General features: G+C 44.9%; 1 protein-coding gene across 4 annotated transcripts in view; it reads right to left on the bottom strand.

Moving 5' to 3' along the window:
• The window catches only part of LOC123992914 (sodium/calcium exchanger 1-like), a 120,585-nt gene that overhangs the window by 4,916 nt on the left and 98,184 nt on the right, over positions 1-17,485 (bottom strand). For 2 of the 4 annotated variants that reach the window (XM_046294547.1, XM_046294545.1), the window contains 5 exons: positions 15,931-16,034; positions 14,566-14,583; positions 8,376-8,500; positions 6,095-6,194; positions 3,849-4,121 (listed from right to left, as the gene is read on the bottom strand). In XM_046294547.1, coding sequence (XP_046150503.1) covers positions 3,849-4,121; positions 6,095-6,194; positions 8,376-8,500; positions 14,566-14,583; positions 15,931-16,034 — 620 coding nt within the window. Of the gene's footprint in view, positions 1-3,848; positions 4,122-6,094; positions 6,195-8,375; positions 8,501-14,565; positions 14,584-15,480; positions 15,657-15,930; positions 16,035-17,485 lie in introns of those variants that run through there. The other 2 variants (XM_046294548.1, XM_046294549.1) reach the window with 2 other exon arrangements.

The raw sequence follows: 17,485 nt of genomic DNA, 5'->3' as shown, positions 1-17,485 counted from the left end.
CGTCTTTTGTGTCAGGAAACCCGCATCTGAAAAGAGATAGCGTAGCAAAACATTACATCTCGCCGCGGCATATCCAGCGCAGAGATCTGTACCTGTTGAGAGAAACCTTCAGGCACGGTGTCAGCAGCCTTGAGGAGGCAAGTGCTGCTGTCTGAGGAGAAGAGGAGGCAGCTGAAAATAAAGATAAACATCGCATACTTCATTGCGAAAGAAGAACATTTCGTCAAATTTGAGCCGCTTATCAGACTCCACCACAAAAACGGAGTTGACATTAATCCCACATACGACAATGATGTAAAATGTGCGGAGATGATCGGTCAAATTGCTGACATAATGAAAGAGCGCCTGTCAGCGAATCTGAAAGCCGCGAAGCATCTTGCCTTTCTAATAGACGGAGACACTGATATATATCCAACACCGAATGTGAGATTGTTTACATACTCTTGTTGGAGGATGGGAAGGAAGCCAGTCAATCTCCTGGTCGGACAACAGACACTTGAGCACTCTCATGCCATTGGTAAGTTGTTCCTCTTTATAAGCTTTATTCTTGTGTAAAGCTGTCTGTGTGCTAAGTGGTAAATGGTAAATACCACAGAATTATTGTTTTCTGCTGGCACAAGAGACAGGGGGGAAGGAGACGGTGAATTGTTTGGAAGATTCTGTTCTGACTTTCACAGACTAGAGCTGGCAATACTGACCATTCAGAAGAAAGAGCCAAAGGTGTCTGTCATGTACGATCTTCTGAATCTGATATGGAAGACGTATCACTTCAGCTGAAAATCCAAACGAGAACTCTATGTTCTTGGGCAAGAGCTCGTCGGTGTGGATATTTGCACACCGTCTAGCGTCAAGGGAACTCGCTGGATCCCCCATGTCCACAGAGCCCTCAAAGTGTTCCTTTGGCATGGACAAGACAAGGACCTCTAGCATCAAGGGAACTCGCTGGATCCCCCATGTCCACAGAGCCCTCAAAGTGTTCCTTTGGCATGGACAAGACAAGGACCTCTAGCTTCAAGGGAAGTCGCTGAATCCCCCATGTCCACAGAGCCCTCAAAGTGTTCCTTTGGCATGGACAAGACAAGGACCTCTAGCGTCAAGGGAACTAGCAGGATCCCCCCATGTCCACAGAGCCCTCAAAGTGTTCCTACAGCATGGACAAGACAAGGACCTCTAGCGTCAAGGGAACTCGCTGGATCCCCCATGTCCACAGAGCCCTCAAAGTGTTCCTTTGGCATGGACAAGACAAGGACCTCTAGTGTCAAGGGAACTCGCTGGATCCCCCATGTCCACAAAGCCCTCAAAGTGTTCCTACAGCATGGACAAGACAAGGACCTCTAGCGTCAAGGGAACTTTCTGGATCCCCCATGTCCACAGAGCCCTCAAAGTGTTCCTTTGGCATGGACAAGACAAGGACCTCTAGCATCAAGGGAACTCGCTGGATCCCCCATGTCCACAGAGCCCTCAAAGTGTTCCTTTGGCATGGACAAGACAAGGACCTCTAGCGTCAAGGGAACTCGCTGGATCCCCCATGTCCACAGAGCCCTCAAAGTGTTCCTTTGGCATGGACAAGACAAGGACCTCTAGCTTCAAGGGAACTCGCTGGATCCCCCATGTCCACAGAGCCCTCAAAGTGTTCTTACAGCATGGACAAGACAAGGACCTTGCCACTGACGAAGGCCAGTACTCCGTTGTTCTGCAGCACATGGAGCACCTGGCCGTACCATCAACAACAGAAGTTCAAGGGTGGGCAAAGGTCAGTTTTACACAGGAAATGTAATTCCACACTAGTTTTAAAAAATAGGTTCAAGACTCAAATGAACTTTCAGAATCAAGTAATTGGCAGGTGACAGTGTATTTATTCACTACTTAACAGATAAAGTGGGAAATGGAGAATGCACTCTTTTGTGTATTCTGCCATTTTCTTTCAGACATGTTTGAGGAGCTAGCCTCACCCTACAAAGAAATGACCTGATCCTCCCCCAAGTCACTTCAGAGTTGAGGAAGACGGTGACCAGACTGGAAGCACTAAAGATTAGGGCAAAGGCAGGAGGCATGCTGGACAAGATCCAGACCAAGCTTGCTCATGATGAGAAGAGATTCCAGGTGTGTTAGGATGAGAGCTTGTTATAATGTAAAATTGATGATTAAGACAGATTCTCAGTGTGAGAATCAATGTATTCGTTGCCCAATAGAACGATTTGAGATAAGGAGGGAAATGCAGTGGAGAAGTCTTTACATTGTTTTAATGGGAGACAGACAAATGGCCAGACATTTCATTGTGTGTGTGTGTTATTTCTGTTAAAGGGAATAACACTGAAGGGGAATCTGAAAGGCTTCACGGACCTCACCCCAATTCCCAGCACGTGGAGGCGGCCATCAACATCGGCGTGGATGATCTCAAAGCCAGGTTTGGTAGTTTGCTGAAGGATGAGGGTGTCCAGACCCCAGTGGAGTCTTTCGGAGTGCTAAACCCTGACACCTGGCCAGAAGACCAGGCCAGCCTTCTCACCTTTGGCGATGATGGTGTGGCAGACCTGATGAGGCATTTCAAGAAGCCTCTAGAGAGTTAAGAATTTATTTATTTATTTGTATTTTACACCCCTTTTTTCTCCCCAATTACGTGGTGTCCAATTGTTAGTAGTTACAGTCTTGTCTCATCGCTGCAACTCCCGTACGGACTCGGGAAAGGCGAAGCTCAAGAGCCATGCGTCACCCGAAACACAACCCAACAAAGCCGCACTGCTTCTTCACACAGCGCGCATCCAACCCGGATGCAACATGGCTGCAATCCAGGATGAGTGGCAGGAGCTGAAAATCCTGGTCAGCCACAATTTTAAGGACAAGTCCTACAGTGGCCTGTTGACAAAGGACCCCTACAGGCACAATTACAAGGTAGACTAACAGTCCTGAGTGGTTATGTATGGTATCCTGTGGTTGGTTTTGATAAGTTAATGGTAAGAGTTTAAATGAAATTGAAAGATATAATCTTTTCGCTAGAACATACTGGAGTTGGTGCAGCTTATGCTGGTGCTGCCCATTTCACCCGCCCAGTGTGAGCGAGGCTTCTCTGCGCAGAACCGGATTAAGATTCCGACAAGGAGCTGCCTTGGGTTCTCCACCGCCAAAGACCTGATGAGAATAAGCCTGGAGGGTTCTCCTGTCGGAGTTCCATCCCACTTCTGCCGTGGACCACTGGCTGACCTCTAAGCGTGCCAGACGGCCAACATACAAAAGCAGCTGGACAACTGATATCCGTTGTGTCTAGTAAGCATGGGTCAATGTGTGATTTTGGTGGTATGTGCTGTTCCACAGATGTGTGTCCCTTAGTACATGCTCACACACGCAGTATAAATATATATGTGATAAATTGTTTGTTAATAAACTCTGTTACATTTTTCACTGTGCTCCTACATTTCTTTGTGTGCTCCTACACTTTCTCATTGAGGAGCGCATGTACTCCTTGGAAAAAAAGATAGCGTAGAGCCCTGGGCCGACCACGTGTATGGTGTCGTGTGGGCGAGTGGTTTTCTGATGTCAACGTTGTGAACAGAGTGCCCCATGGTGGTGGGGTTATGGTATGGGCAGGCATAAGCTACGGACAATGAACACAATTGCATTTTATCGATGGCAATTTGAATGCACAAAAATACAGTGAGGCTCATGTTTTTTTTAAAGGTATCTGTGACCAACAGATGCATATCTGTATTCCCAGTCATGTGAAATCTATAGGTAAGGGCCTAATAAATTTATTTAAACTTGACTGATTTCCTCATATGAACTGTAACTCAGTAAAATCAATGAAATTGTTGCATGTTTCTATTTTTGTTCAATTAAGCATCATCTCTCACCAGGAATGGAAGTACCCAGAGCCACAAACACTACGGCAGTGACAGTGTCCCTGAGACCCACAGTGCAGCCGAAGTGGGAGGCTAGGTCCCCGATGACAGCAGTCAGGATGCCGATAACCGAGATGGACACGAAGAAGCAGGCCCAGCCATTCCAGTACTCGGTGGGCGGAACGAAGGCGAACAGAACCTTCCAGAACACCGTCAGGAAGTGCATGACGTAGTCGTAGCAGGATGGCAGACGCTCCTCACGCCCCTCTTCATCATCGTCATCACCTGGGAGGGGGACACAGTAAAACATAAGAGCCACATATACAAACACACTCATGCACGGACGCACACCAGTGGTGGTCGGTGCCATTTAAGATGAGGGAGGACAATACATTTTGTTTATGAGCATGGCCTTATTATCTATTACAGAATACTGGATGATTCTCATTCATATTCCATTCACCCAGCTCAATGTAACATCGATAGGTTTAGGCTACTACATGATACTTGAATTTTCCCTATACCCATCATGAGGTTGCTACAACCGAGCCTATGAATGAAAGTTTACAGCGTAGGTATACAGGTCGTGAGAAAGATCTAAGTGACCGACAGTGACACATTCGGTACCACCTTGCACACTCTTGCCTACATCTAGCTGATCTAGGGTGTACTCATTAGTCCAACAGTTGCAAACGACAGTTTATATTGGACAAACTCAGGTGTGTTTATCCCCGTTTCATTCTGTTAGCTTATGTTTTTTTTTACAGAATTGGAGGAATGAATACACCCATGATCACACTCAAACACAGTTCACTTTCATAGCAGCCACATACAAACAGTATGATCACTTTGCTCGTTGTATATTTCTTCTCACATCTACGCACACCTTTCGGACTTCAGTGCACAACACATCAGCTGTCTGTGACCAGGAGAAAAAACCTGCTACAATCATGCAGTACAGTGTACAGTCAGCAAGCAGTTTAGCAGTTACACCAGCGAGCCCCGGGGCAATAAATTAATACAACCAAAAGCTTACCTGGACTTGGAAGAGATTCAGTGTTGGATAGCCATAGCCAGCTAGCTAACATAGCATCCCTCTTTGTTTGAGTAGGCAAAACTAGCTTTCTGCATTTGCAAGTGAAGTATTAAAAGTGAGAAAAATAAATAAAACAAAATAGCTATTTCTTTCTCTTGGTTATTCTTTTTGTTGAAGAAATTAATTTGTTTAAAACGGTTGACCTATGGTCTTTCTCTCTCGGAGTCAACTTCTCACCACATTTTATGCAGTGCTAGCTGTAGCTTCTGCTTTCAGTACTAGATTCATTCTCTGATCCTTTGATTGGGTGGACAACATGACAGTTCATGCTGCAAGAGCTCTGATAGGTTGGAGGACGTCCTCCGGAAGTTGTCATTATTACTGTGTAACTAGGTGTCCTCCGGCTACACCATGGTGCTACCATACAGAGTGCTGTTGAGGTTACTGTAGACCTTCACTGCAAAACAGTGTATTTTAATCAATTATTTGTTGACATGTGAGTATTTTCATAGTAAAGTTTAACCTATAAAAGGATAACATTTTTAATGTTTCACAATTTGTATTTTTATTCACTGAGGATGGTCCTCCCATTCCTCCTCTGAGGAGCCTTCACTGCACACACACACCACGCTCCGTGTATTACTTTGTGTATTGTTGGATTATGGTGAGACATGTTTGTCTGTAATGAATATAACTGTCCACCGGAGAGAGCTTTTACACAAGACACAGTCAGGCATCTCTCCCATTACCTCAACACCATGGAAGACAGCTTTGCTTTCTAGTCATTACATTATATAACAGATATTACAAACATAAATATCACAGAAACCTTGTCATTTGAAGTCTGAGGGTTTGCAATTATCACTTCTCAAACAAGTTATTTCCAGTTATAATAAGCTTCCAAAATGAAGGGACTGTGTCCTCACTTGTCACCCCTTGACATGTCACACTTAAAGAGCAAGCTAACACTCACTTTCTAAATGGAAAGCGTGGCTTTTTGTATGAAAAATAAAGGACTCCAAATATTTGATGTAATTACGGCTCTGTACAAAAAGCCCTCAGACCGCTACTCAAAGCATGAGCGGGTAATTACATTCATAAAGCAGCCAGTCAGTGTGTGTGTATGATACAATGTCAACCGTGAGACTCACCTTATTCATCTTTCTCTCACTCAATAGAAATCACGCACACACACACACACACACACACTCCAAAAGCTGACCTGCGCTGACAGTCACAGCTTCCACGAACTGCTCCCTCCAGGAGTGAGTGCCAATCACAAGGGCCAAGTTGGTCTTCTTAATGAGCTTGTCAACGGTGCTCTGCCAATCACAAACAAAGAGCACATAGTCAACATCCTATTATAGAGGCAGCAAACTTAGGTGCGTGACCGGAACTCTAATGAAGAAGTTAGAGACAGTGGCATCGTTACCATGAGAAGTGCAGTATTATCTGGTATTCTATTAGGATCCCCATTAGCTGTTGCAACAGCAGCTGGTACTCTTTCTGGGGTCAATTTCTGAAGTATATGAATTCACAATAGCACTATTTTGGTTTCACCGCAACCGTACACATGTAAACACACACGTGCTGTGGCACATCGGTTTATAAGGCCACTCCCCCCAAGCACAGCAAACCACATGCTGAGTCCTGGGATCCACTCAGACACTAAAGGAAAGCATCATATCCAGCACTCAAGTACGACTGCACTAAACTAAATTCCTCCTACTCAAACAAACCTATAAAAAACGTCCTATTAAACACCCTAGCCAAACCCAACTGGATAGGAGGTTTCATTGGCTAGAAAGGTCTCACCACTGTGGGTAAACTTCTGCAAGACTGGGGACTATAGGCAATGGACTTCAGCCTTTAGGTAACTGGGACATACTGTTCTTTTCAATAATGAGTATGGTTACATGCACACAATAATATGATTATTATGGATAGTCAGATTAATATAATCGTTTGTTTAAAACATTTGCATGCTTTGCAAGAATAATTATTGTCTGAATAATCCTGTTTCAGGCTACTTGATGTGGTAAATAAATGCAGAAAATTGGCAGTAAAAATAAGCGCTGTGCTGTACCACAGAAGCCAGGTTATTTTGATTCTGAGTTTGGACATATAAAGTTTGTAGGTGAAAACTAATTCTAAGATGCATACCTTCAGTTTTTACAAACTCACTTCACTCGTGCAAAAGAGGGAGGCTCACACTACAGGTGCTGGCACGTGCGTAGATTAAATACACTGGCGGAACAATGATTAAGTTTACATGTCCTAATAATTTGAAAGATTGCTCAGTGTTTTAATCGGTGTATGTTTACTTCGATTTGACCTTATGCCGATTAAGATGAGCAGAGCAAAGCGTTTACATGACTATTGCCATTGTCGGCCTACTGCCATAATCAGTGTTTAACATTGAACTATTAGTGCACATGTAAACCATTGGATGCTGGTGGGAGGAGCTATAAGAGGACAGGCTCATTGTAATGGCTGGAATGGAATAATTGGAACGGAGTCAAATATGAGGTTTACATCTATTTGACACGTTCTATTTCATCCATTCCAGCCAATACAATGAGCCCGTCCTCCTATAGCTCCTCCCACCAGCCTCCACTGATGTGAACGTTGTCTCTGACTGCCATCGTATAGGAGCTGCCTGGGCATACAGTATGTGATGCTCAGCGCTAGTAGTGTTTCCTTCTTGTTTTCTAAATGTGGAAACTTCATCACCTGTGTAAACATTTCTCACTGGTCATTGTTGTGTTTTTTTTGCATGCACTGTCCACCCATCCATAGAGCAAACAATGCTATTAAACTATGTGACATTGATCTAGGATTTCGTAAAGTCAAGTGCCAGTCGTTGAAATGACTTGAGAGTTCAATTACCTGTTGTGCTTGTTTTGTGCTGCTACAAATCATGAGTGACAAGCGCAATCTTATTATAAATAATAAATTAATCTTAATCAAGTCAAGAAGAGGCACATGGACTGATTGGATTAAATCCCTGGCCATGGTGGTATATGACTTCAATGAGCTAGCTGTCATCCGTCACAACCGTTGGTTCACTTAAATACCAACCTTCTGAACACAGTGGAGGATCGTTCCACCTCAGAAAATCCAACGCAGGTCAATGTTACCTATATTAGCATGTTCATGCCCAAATCATCTTAAGGTATCTAAAAATGGATTGTGTAACTCAATTATGTTATTTGGATACGAATTGTGAAAATGCTAATATAGGTACCATTGACTTGCATAGAATGTTTTAAAGTGGAACAACACTCCACTCTGCTCAGTGTCCTTCCTCAGAAGGGTTGGAGTTTAACCACTTTGTGGCTCTGGGGCTGTATGTGATCTTGAATAGATAACAATGTGATCTTAGTAGATAACAATGAATAAGATGATATGGACATGATGGAACTGATCCTAGATCATTGATTCATATACTGAGCTCTGATGTGGCCAATAGAGTGAAGCAGGGGAGAAGAGGGGTAATATACCTTGAACTCATAAGACTCCTCAATGACCACCTCCAGCCGGCTGTGCTCCCCCAAGATGGGCTTTCCCATCTCTGCAATGCGCCTCGCCTCCTCCTCTTCTGCACTCATCTGGCCATCAGGATCCTCTAAGAGATGGAAGGAAAGAGGAGGGATGAGATGCATAGATCAGTGAAGGAGAGAGGAGAGTAGAGAGTAGAGAGTGGAGAGAGGGAAGAGCTAGAGAGAAAGTGTCATTCAAACATGCCAACATGCCTCACAAATAGATAAGGCCAGAGTCCTATCAATAATTGAGTCGGAGTCAGCGTTATTTCTTCATACAGTATATCACTCATGTGTATTAGCCCATGTTTGTGGAGATGTGTGTGAGTGGGGGAGGGAGACAGTCAGAGAGAAGGAGAGATAAGAGGTTGGCGGTGAATGTGTGGGTGTGATGGGGAAGCAAGAGGGGAAAAGAGAAGAGCTAAGGACAGACTAGTGGGGTAGATTCATGAGAAGAGGAAAGTAGGACTGGGAGACATAGCAGCAAAAAGATAGCCAGACATTGTTGTGTTAGAGAAAGATACAGACAGAAGGTGAGTGTAAATTAGGGTAGATTTATGCTGACTTGAGGTGGGCAGAGACCAATGTCCCAAATTATTGATTTTGTGGCTGTCAATCATATATGCTTGAGATGGGCAGAGACCAATGTTCCAATGGTGGGATTTAGTGGCTGTTAATCAAATATTGAGCTGGGCCATAAATAGGCCCTATCTAAAATAACACCTCAAACACACTATAAACAGCTGGGCTAAACCCATTTTCCCTCATTCCATTCAGCATCATATATTCCATGTCTACATATAGCGTATAATTACTCATCCTCTCATTGGAGGGACGACAAAGACGGTGAGCCGCGAAGACGCACGGAAAGCTTTTCTTGTGTGTCGTCGTCGTCGCGTGGTGAGTGGGCAGATATTATTCCTCTTTAAGTTCCTTTCCTCTGCCTTCAAAGCACAAGCTGTAATTATGAAAGGAGTAGAGAGCTGCCAGGCACCACATGGCAACTGTCCCACTGTATTCCCCCAACGCTCCAGCTCCTTCACCGTGATGCTCTTACAGGGCTACACCAGGGATCCTAATAAATACTAATACACTCTAATGATGATGAAGTATACTGCTGGTCTGTGGTTACTGTGGGTACATTACTGCATCATCAGCTCAGGGCCCATATTCACAAAGCATCTCAGAGTAGGAATGCTGATCTGAGATCAGACCCCCCATCTCTGTCCATCTCTTATGATCTAGAAGGAAAAAACGATTCTAGATCAACACTCCTACTCTGAGACACTTTATGAATATGGGCCCTGATTGGGTAGGGCTCTTCAACACCTCTAAGATCTGCATTCGAATAGAGTGTGGCATGGGACACTGTTAGCTTACAGAAGGACAGTACTCTAATATTTATCCAAGAGAGGCCAGTTGTGCGAGAAACACCTATATAATATTTATCCAAAAGAGGCCAGTTGTGCGAGACATACCTATTTAATATTTATCCAGGGATGGATACAAATCAATGTAAGAGTGATGCATTTTATGGAGTGAGCAGGTCCTTATCTTGGATTTATGCTGTAAATAGACATCCTTCAATAAATGATGTCACAATATCCAAGGCCACACTGAGGGCTAATCCCTAAGTGGCTAACTGCCCCAGAGGTGTGATCTAAATAAGGGTCCTCAACTCTTAAGGCTCCCTGGAGAACGTTTGCCCGATAAAGAACCTTTGAGTTAGGTGTGGGGTTCTTGACGTGGCATCTACGGTTCTCCAGAATTCTAAAAGGTGCCCTTTCATAGCACACAACAAATTGGCCAGTGTTAACTAGTGTTGATTAAAGAGTTAAATTAACAAAACCCCAGTGTTGGTGTTGGTGTTGGCGCCGGAGGAGATGGCCGCCGTTTTACGGTCTCCTAACCAATTGTGCTATTATGTGGGGGGTTTTCGCAATATTTGTAAATGATCTTGTACATAATGTTTCTGTAACTGTATCTTATGGAAGATAAAAGCTTCTGGATATCAGGACAGTGATCACTCACCTCGGATTAGAAAAAGATTTCTTCAACAACAACAACAACAAGCAGGACTCGCACAACATTCTCCAAACACACCACAGGGCAGACGTCCCAATTATTCGCAAAAGGAAGCAATGCAGAAGATGAAGAGCCGGATGCCTCATCTGGACCCACAGAAGACAACTAGGAAAGCTGCCGTTACCGTCAATATTACTCGCCAACGTGCAATCATTGGACAATAGACTAGACGAGGTAAGATCACGAATATCCTACCAACGGGAGATAAAAAAGTGTAATATCCTATGTTCCACGGAATTGTGGCTGAATGACGACATGGATATTCAGCTAGCGAGATACAGGCTGCACCGGCAGGATAGAACTGCACGAGGAGGGGGGGCAGTCTGTGCATATTTGTAAACAACAGCTGGTGCATGAAATCTAAGGAAGCCTCTAGATTTTGCTCGCCTGAAGTAGAGTATATTGTGATAAACTGCAGGCCACACTACTTGCCTAGAGAGTTCTCAGCTATACTTTTCATGGCTGTTTATTTACCACCACAGATGGATGCTGGCACTAAGACCGCACTCAGTCAGCTGTATAAGGAAATAAGCAAACAGGAAAAGACTCACCCAGAGGCGGCGCTCCTAGTGGCCGGAGACTTTAATGCAGGGAAACTTATATCAGTTCTACCAAATCTCTATCAACATGTTAAATGTGCAACCAGAGGGAAAAATATTCTAGATCATCTGTACTCCACACACAGAGACACGTACAAAGCTCTCCCTCGCCCTCCATTTGGTAAATCCGACCACAACTCTATCCTCCTGATTCCTGCTTACAAGCAAAAATTAAAGCAGGAAGCACCAGTGACTCGGTCGATAAAAAATGGTCTGATGAAGCAGATGCTAAACTACAGGACTGCTTTGCTATCACAGACTGGAACATGTTCCAGGATTCTTCCAATGACATTGAGGAATACACCATATCAGTCACTGGCTTTATCAGTAAGTGCATTGCGGACGTCGTCCCCACAGTGACGGTACGTACATACCCCAACCAGAAGCCATGGTTTACAGGCAACATTCGCACTGAGCTAAAGGGTAGAGCTGCCGCTTTCAAGGTGCGGGACTCTAACCCGGAAGCTTACAAGAAATCCCGCTATGCCCTGCGACGAACCAGCAAACAGGCAAAGCGTCAACACAGAGCTAAGATTGAATCATACTACACCGGCTCCGACGCTCGTCGGATGTGGCAGGGCTTGGAAACTATTACAGACTACAAAAGGGGAGCACAGCCGTGAGCTGCCCAGTGACACGAGCCTACCAGACGAGCTAAATCACTTCTATGCTCGCTTCGAGGCAAGCAACACTGAGGCATGCATGAGAGCATCAGCTGTTCCAGACAAATGTGTGATCACGCTCTCCGTAGCCAATATGACTAAGACCTTTAAACAGGTCAACATACACAAGGCTGCAGGGCCAGATGGATGACCAGGATGTGTGCCCCGGGCATGTGCTGACCAACTGGCAGGTGTCTTCACGACATTTTCAACATGTCCCTGATTGAGTCTGTAATACCAACATGCTTCAAGCAGACCACCATAGTCCCTGTGCCCAAGAACACAAAGGCAACGTGCCTAAATGACTACATACCCGTAGCACTCATGTCCGTAGCCATGAAGTGCTTTGAAAGGCTAGTAATGGCTCACATCAACACCATTATCCCAGAAACCCTAGACCCACTCCAATTTGCATACCGCCCCAACAGATCCACAGAGGATGCAATCTCTATTGCACTCCACACTGCCCTTTCCCACCTGGACAAAAGGAACACCTATGTGAGAATACTGTTCATTGACTACAGCTCAGCGTTCAACACCATAGTACCCTCAAAGCTCATCACCAAGCTAAGGATCCTGGGACTAAACACCTTCCACTGCAACTGAATCCTGCACTTCCTGACAGGCCGCCCCCAGGTGATGAGTGTAGGTAGCAACACATCTGCCACGCTGATCCTGGGGTGCGTGCTCAGTCCCCTCCTGTACTCCCTGTTCACCCGCGACTGCATGGTCATGCACGACTCCAACACCATCATTACGTTTGCAGACGGGTGGTGCCAGAATAACAACCTGTCCCTCAACGTAACCAAGACTAAGGAGATGATTGTGGACTACAGGAAAAGGAGCACCGAGCACGTCTCCATTCTCATCGATGGGGCTGTAATGGAGCAGGTTGAGAGCTTCAAATTCCTTGGTGTTCACAACAACAAACTAGATTGGTCCAAACAAACCAAGACAGTTGTGAAGAGGGCACGACAAAGCCTATTCCCCCTCAGGAAACGAAAAAGATTTGGCATGGGTCCTGAGATCCTCAAAAGGTTCTACAACTGCAACATTGAGAGCATTCTGACCAGTTGCATCACTGCCTGGTAAGGCAATTGCTCGGCCTCCGACCGCAAGGCACTTCAGAGGGTAGTGCGTACGGCCCAGTACATCACTGGGGCAAAGCTGCCTGCTATCTGGGACCTCTACACCAGGCGGTGTCAGGGGAAGGCCCTAAAAATTGTCAAAGACCACCAGCCACCCCAGTCATAGACTGTTCTCTCTACTACCGCATGGCAAGCGGTACCAGAGTGCCAAGTTTAGGACAAAAAGGCTTCTCAACAGTTTTTACCCCCAAGCTATAAGACTCCTGAATAGGTAATCAAATGGTTACCGGGACTATTTGCATTGTGTATTCACCCCCCCCCCCCCTCAACCCCTCTTTTTACGCTTCTGCTACACTCTGTTCATCATATATGCATAGTCACTTTAACGATACCTACATGTACATACTACCTCAATAAGCCTGACTAACAGGTGTCTGTATATAGCCTTGCTACTCTTTTTTCAAATGTCTTTTTACTGTTGTTTTATTTCTTTACTTACTTACCTACACACACACACACACACCTTTTTTCCCCCCCGCACCATTGGTTAGAGCCTGTAAGTAAGCATTTCACTGTAAGGTCTTCACCCGTTGTATTCGGCGCAAGTGACAAATAAACTTTGATTTGATTAATAACCAGAGTTGAACCAAAACCACATCCTTTACTAGCATATTTCCCAGCATTTATTGCAGGTTGATTTTTAGAATAGTTTGCTTGAATATCTATGTTTTTGCATGTACATTGATTGATTATTTTAAAGGTCGACTCAGCGATATGACGTAGATGCAGAAAGTAAACAGCATAGTGGGTCAATTTCCGCAAACAGCTTAAAAGCATTGAAGCACAAGGCTCAACTTCTCCTCTGTTTTGGTCTTGTGGCTCCCACGCTGTAAGAGCGTAAAGTGAACCTGGTGCACACTCGCAGATACCGTGTCTGACTGTGAGAGAGTGAACTCTTGAATCTCGTTCATCTAAATATCTGCTGTGCTGCTTGTGGCAACGTCCTTTAGCTCAGTCTACCTTTAAACTTATGCTACTCAAATATAAATAACATACATTTTTCTAAACTATTCCAATCTGTTACTTGGACTTATTGCACCCGATGCTGAAATGGTTGTTTCAGTTTTTGATGTCTAAGGTAGTCTCATATCTTAGTCTTCGCAACCCTGACAGTCATTCTGAATGCAGGTTGTGGGCGAATAAAATTCAAAACGTTGGACATCCCCACTCTGGCTGGATTCCAATTGGAATTACACATCACTTTGCAAGCCAGCATAATGTGATTTGCAGGGAGGATTTAGGGTAAAACTAGGCCCTCAGAAGAAGGCTTTATGAAACATTATATGACAACGTATTCACTTAGGATCTTAATTCAACAACCATGTAGCCATCACTAGCAAACACAGTCATGTGTGTTACTGGTAACACCAACATTCACTCAAAAGGCACTCTGGGAAATATGGAAATAATATGCAGGGCTATTCAATTCCAGTCCTGGAGGGCCGAAACATGTCCAGATTTTGATTTTTGTATGGTTCTTCAGAGACCCTTAAATTGATGTTGTTATATAGTGTACCAACTCATGTGAAATGTTTGTTGTTTTTATGGATGATTCCGAACCAATACCAATTCCCCCACATGTGCCTTTAGGGATAATAAAATGTTCTGTGGGCTGTTTCTAGGCTGGTTGTGTGAGGCAAGTTGCTGATGGTCTTACCTTGGTTAAGCAGAAGGGCTGGAAGAAAGAAGGAAAAACAGAACAGTCAGTACAGCAGTCCAAACAGAAGAACAGAACAGCCAGTACAGCAGTCCAAACAGAAGAACAGAACAGTCAGTACAGCAGTCCAAACAGAAGAACAGAAGAGTCAGCACAGTAGTCCAAAGTCAAAGTGCAGTATGACATGATATCATACCATTACACTTCCCTGACCTTGTGAGATTTCACCAACTAAGAGCTCTGATGCCATTGTGGACTCTCCTCTAAGAGCCTCGGTTCAGTATAAACATGTTTTTTTTGTTTTCAACATTCTCTCTATTTCCCTCTCTCTCTCTCTCTGGTTGTACCCTGATTCTCCACTCTTCTCCTAAAGTGTACACTTGCAAAGATTATGGCATTGATTTAAGAATGGTGGAAACTCCCTCCAGCCAATGCTTACGCTAATCCTATGCTTTTAAATCCACGATGGGGAGTGTGTAAGTGTACACTCTCTCTCTCTCGCACACACACACACACACACACACACACACACACACACACACACACACACACACACACACACACACACACACACACACACACACACACACACACACACACACACACACACACACACACACACACACACACACACACACACACACACACACATGAACGAAACACACACAAATGAAACACACACACAGACACTAGGGCTATTTCCTCTTTATTTTTTTCACCTCACACACGATTGGACATCACGCTTTGGTTGGCTCTGCGACTCTGAAAGGTCTCTACTTGTATCTTCATTTCACCAGCAGAATTGAAAATCCATTCTTTACCAAACAAAGCCACCTATAGTGCCTTACTGGTACTAGCGATAAGGCCCAACTCAGTCAGAGCCTGAAATGGAATGAAAAAGGTACAGGTACTTACTTTAATTGGACCGTACCTGGGTTTGTGTTTTAGAGCCAGTATTCTATAAGAGGTGCCACAACTCATTAAAGGTGCAGTACTCCGTACCCGTCAGCACCAACCCATTCCCAACCACTGACATCAGGAAATCAAACCCCTACACACTCACTCTCACTTTCTCTCCCTGTTTGTTTTCTCCTGCTACGGACTGAAATGTGAGCTTCGGCTGGAATTTATTGTTTGTCTGTGGGTAGACTGACAGTGGCAGAGAGAGAAAGAGAGAGAGCCAGAGAGAGAGCCAGAGAAAGGCCATATCAGCTGTTATCACACCTGTTGTATTACTGGAGACTGAGAGAGAGTGCTATGTCAACATGGCTGGCATGGTTCACTGAGGTTCAACTGATACTGGGAAAATGGAAAGGGGACATTCATAGACATGCAAACGGACACACACACTACAAGTACACACACCTGAGATTCCCCTCTTCAGCCAGCGCGGTTCCTCTAGTACGATGAAGAAGTTCTCCTTTTTCTCATACTCCTCATCGTCAATTATCCTCACCTGCAGGGTCTGACTGCACACGCACACACACAAACAGGTCCTTATCAGAGGTCTGTATCAGAGGTCAGTAACCAACAAATAGATTAGACTGTCTTCTTTAAATGTATTCAACAGTTAAAGAGATCAGTGGAAGGATGTAGTCCCAGGGGTAAGTCAGGGATTTTGTTTTACTTTACAGAAAGAGCTCACCTCACACACACACACACACACACACACACACACACACACACACACACACACACACACACACACACACACACACACACACACACACACACACACACACACACACACACACACACACACACACACACACACACACACACACACAGACGATGCCCCCCCCCCAACCCCCTTAATGTAGAGCCACAAGGCTCTCTTTCCACCACGGGTCACTCCCAGATATCAATGCGCTAACCATACTCCATGTACAGCTATTGAGCAAAAGGTAGGGAGGGGAGCGGCACAAAGACAGACAAAGATGTCTTCCTCCCCGGGGGGCCGCCCCAGACATATTAACAGACACAGCTTGCACTTAAATCACTACAGAGGACCCACGTCAATATCACTCCACGGCTGAATAATTCAGATGAAGACATGCACACCGGCCAGTGAGGGGACACCCAGGGGTCTGCAACACAGAGGGACGTCACCCCTGCTGAATATTATCCCCTACTACTGTGACCCAACCCTCAGCCACTGCTCCAACCCTCAGCCACTGCTCCAACCCTCAGCCACTGCTCCAACCCTCAGCCACCGCTCCAACTAGCTCACATATGTCAGAGTCAAGGCCCGCGGGCCACATCCGGCCCGCGAGAAGGTTTTTTACGGCCCCTGGGATGATCTTGATTTGTTATTAGAACCGGCCCGCAGACCGCAGCAAGCCGGCAGCCCGCAGATCTTTTACACGCACCAATACTACATTTCCCACAATGCAACGGTGACGCACCGAGCAGTAGGCTGCTTCATTTCAATATTTATTGGCACAGCAGTTGTCAGCATCACAGTAAAATTAACTTTCAGATACCCATCAAAAATGGCAAAACGGAAGGTGGACACTGAGAACCGGGGGTTTCAAACAAGGTGGGAGTCGGAGTATTTGTTCACGGAGGTAGCTGGAAAACCTGTGTGTCTTCTGTGTGGAGAAAGTGTGGCGGTACTGAAAGAGTATAATCTGAGACGACATTATGAAACGAAACACGCGGACAAAAACAAGAATATGGACATGGAACAAAGGCTACAAAAGGCAGAGGAATTAAAACGAGGCCTCAAATCTCGACAGGCTCTGTTCAAAAAAGCCAAATCACAAGGCCAGGCTGCTGTCAAGGCCAGTTTTATTTTGGCGAGAAGAGATCGCTAAATCAGCCCGGCCATTTACGGAGGGGATTTCATCAAAAACTGCATGATTAAAGTTTGTGACGAAGTTTGCCCAGAAAAAAGGCAACTCTTTTTAAATGTGAGTCT

The sequence above is a fragment of the Oncorhynchus gorbuscha genome, linkage group LG13 (assembly GCF_021184085.1).
Source record: "Oncorhynchus gorbuscha isolate QuinsamMale2020 ecotype Even-year linkage group LG13, OgorEven_v1.0, whole genome shotgun sequence".
Classification (NCBI taxonomy): Eukaryota; Metazoa; Chordata; class Actinopteri; order Salmoniformes; family Salmonidae; genus Oncorhynchus; species Oncorhynchus gorbuscha.
Note: the sequence above shows the minus strand (reverse complement) of the source record. Positions and strands in the feature narration are given on the sequence as shown.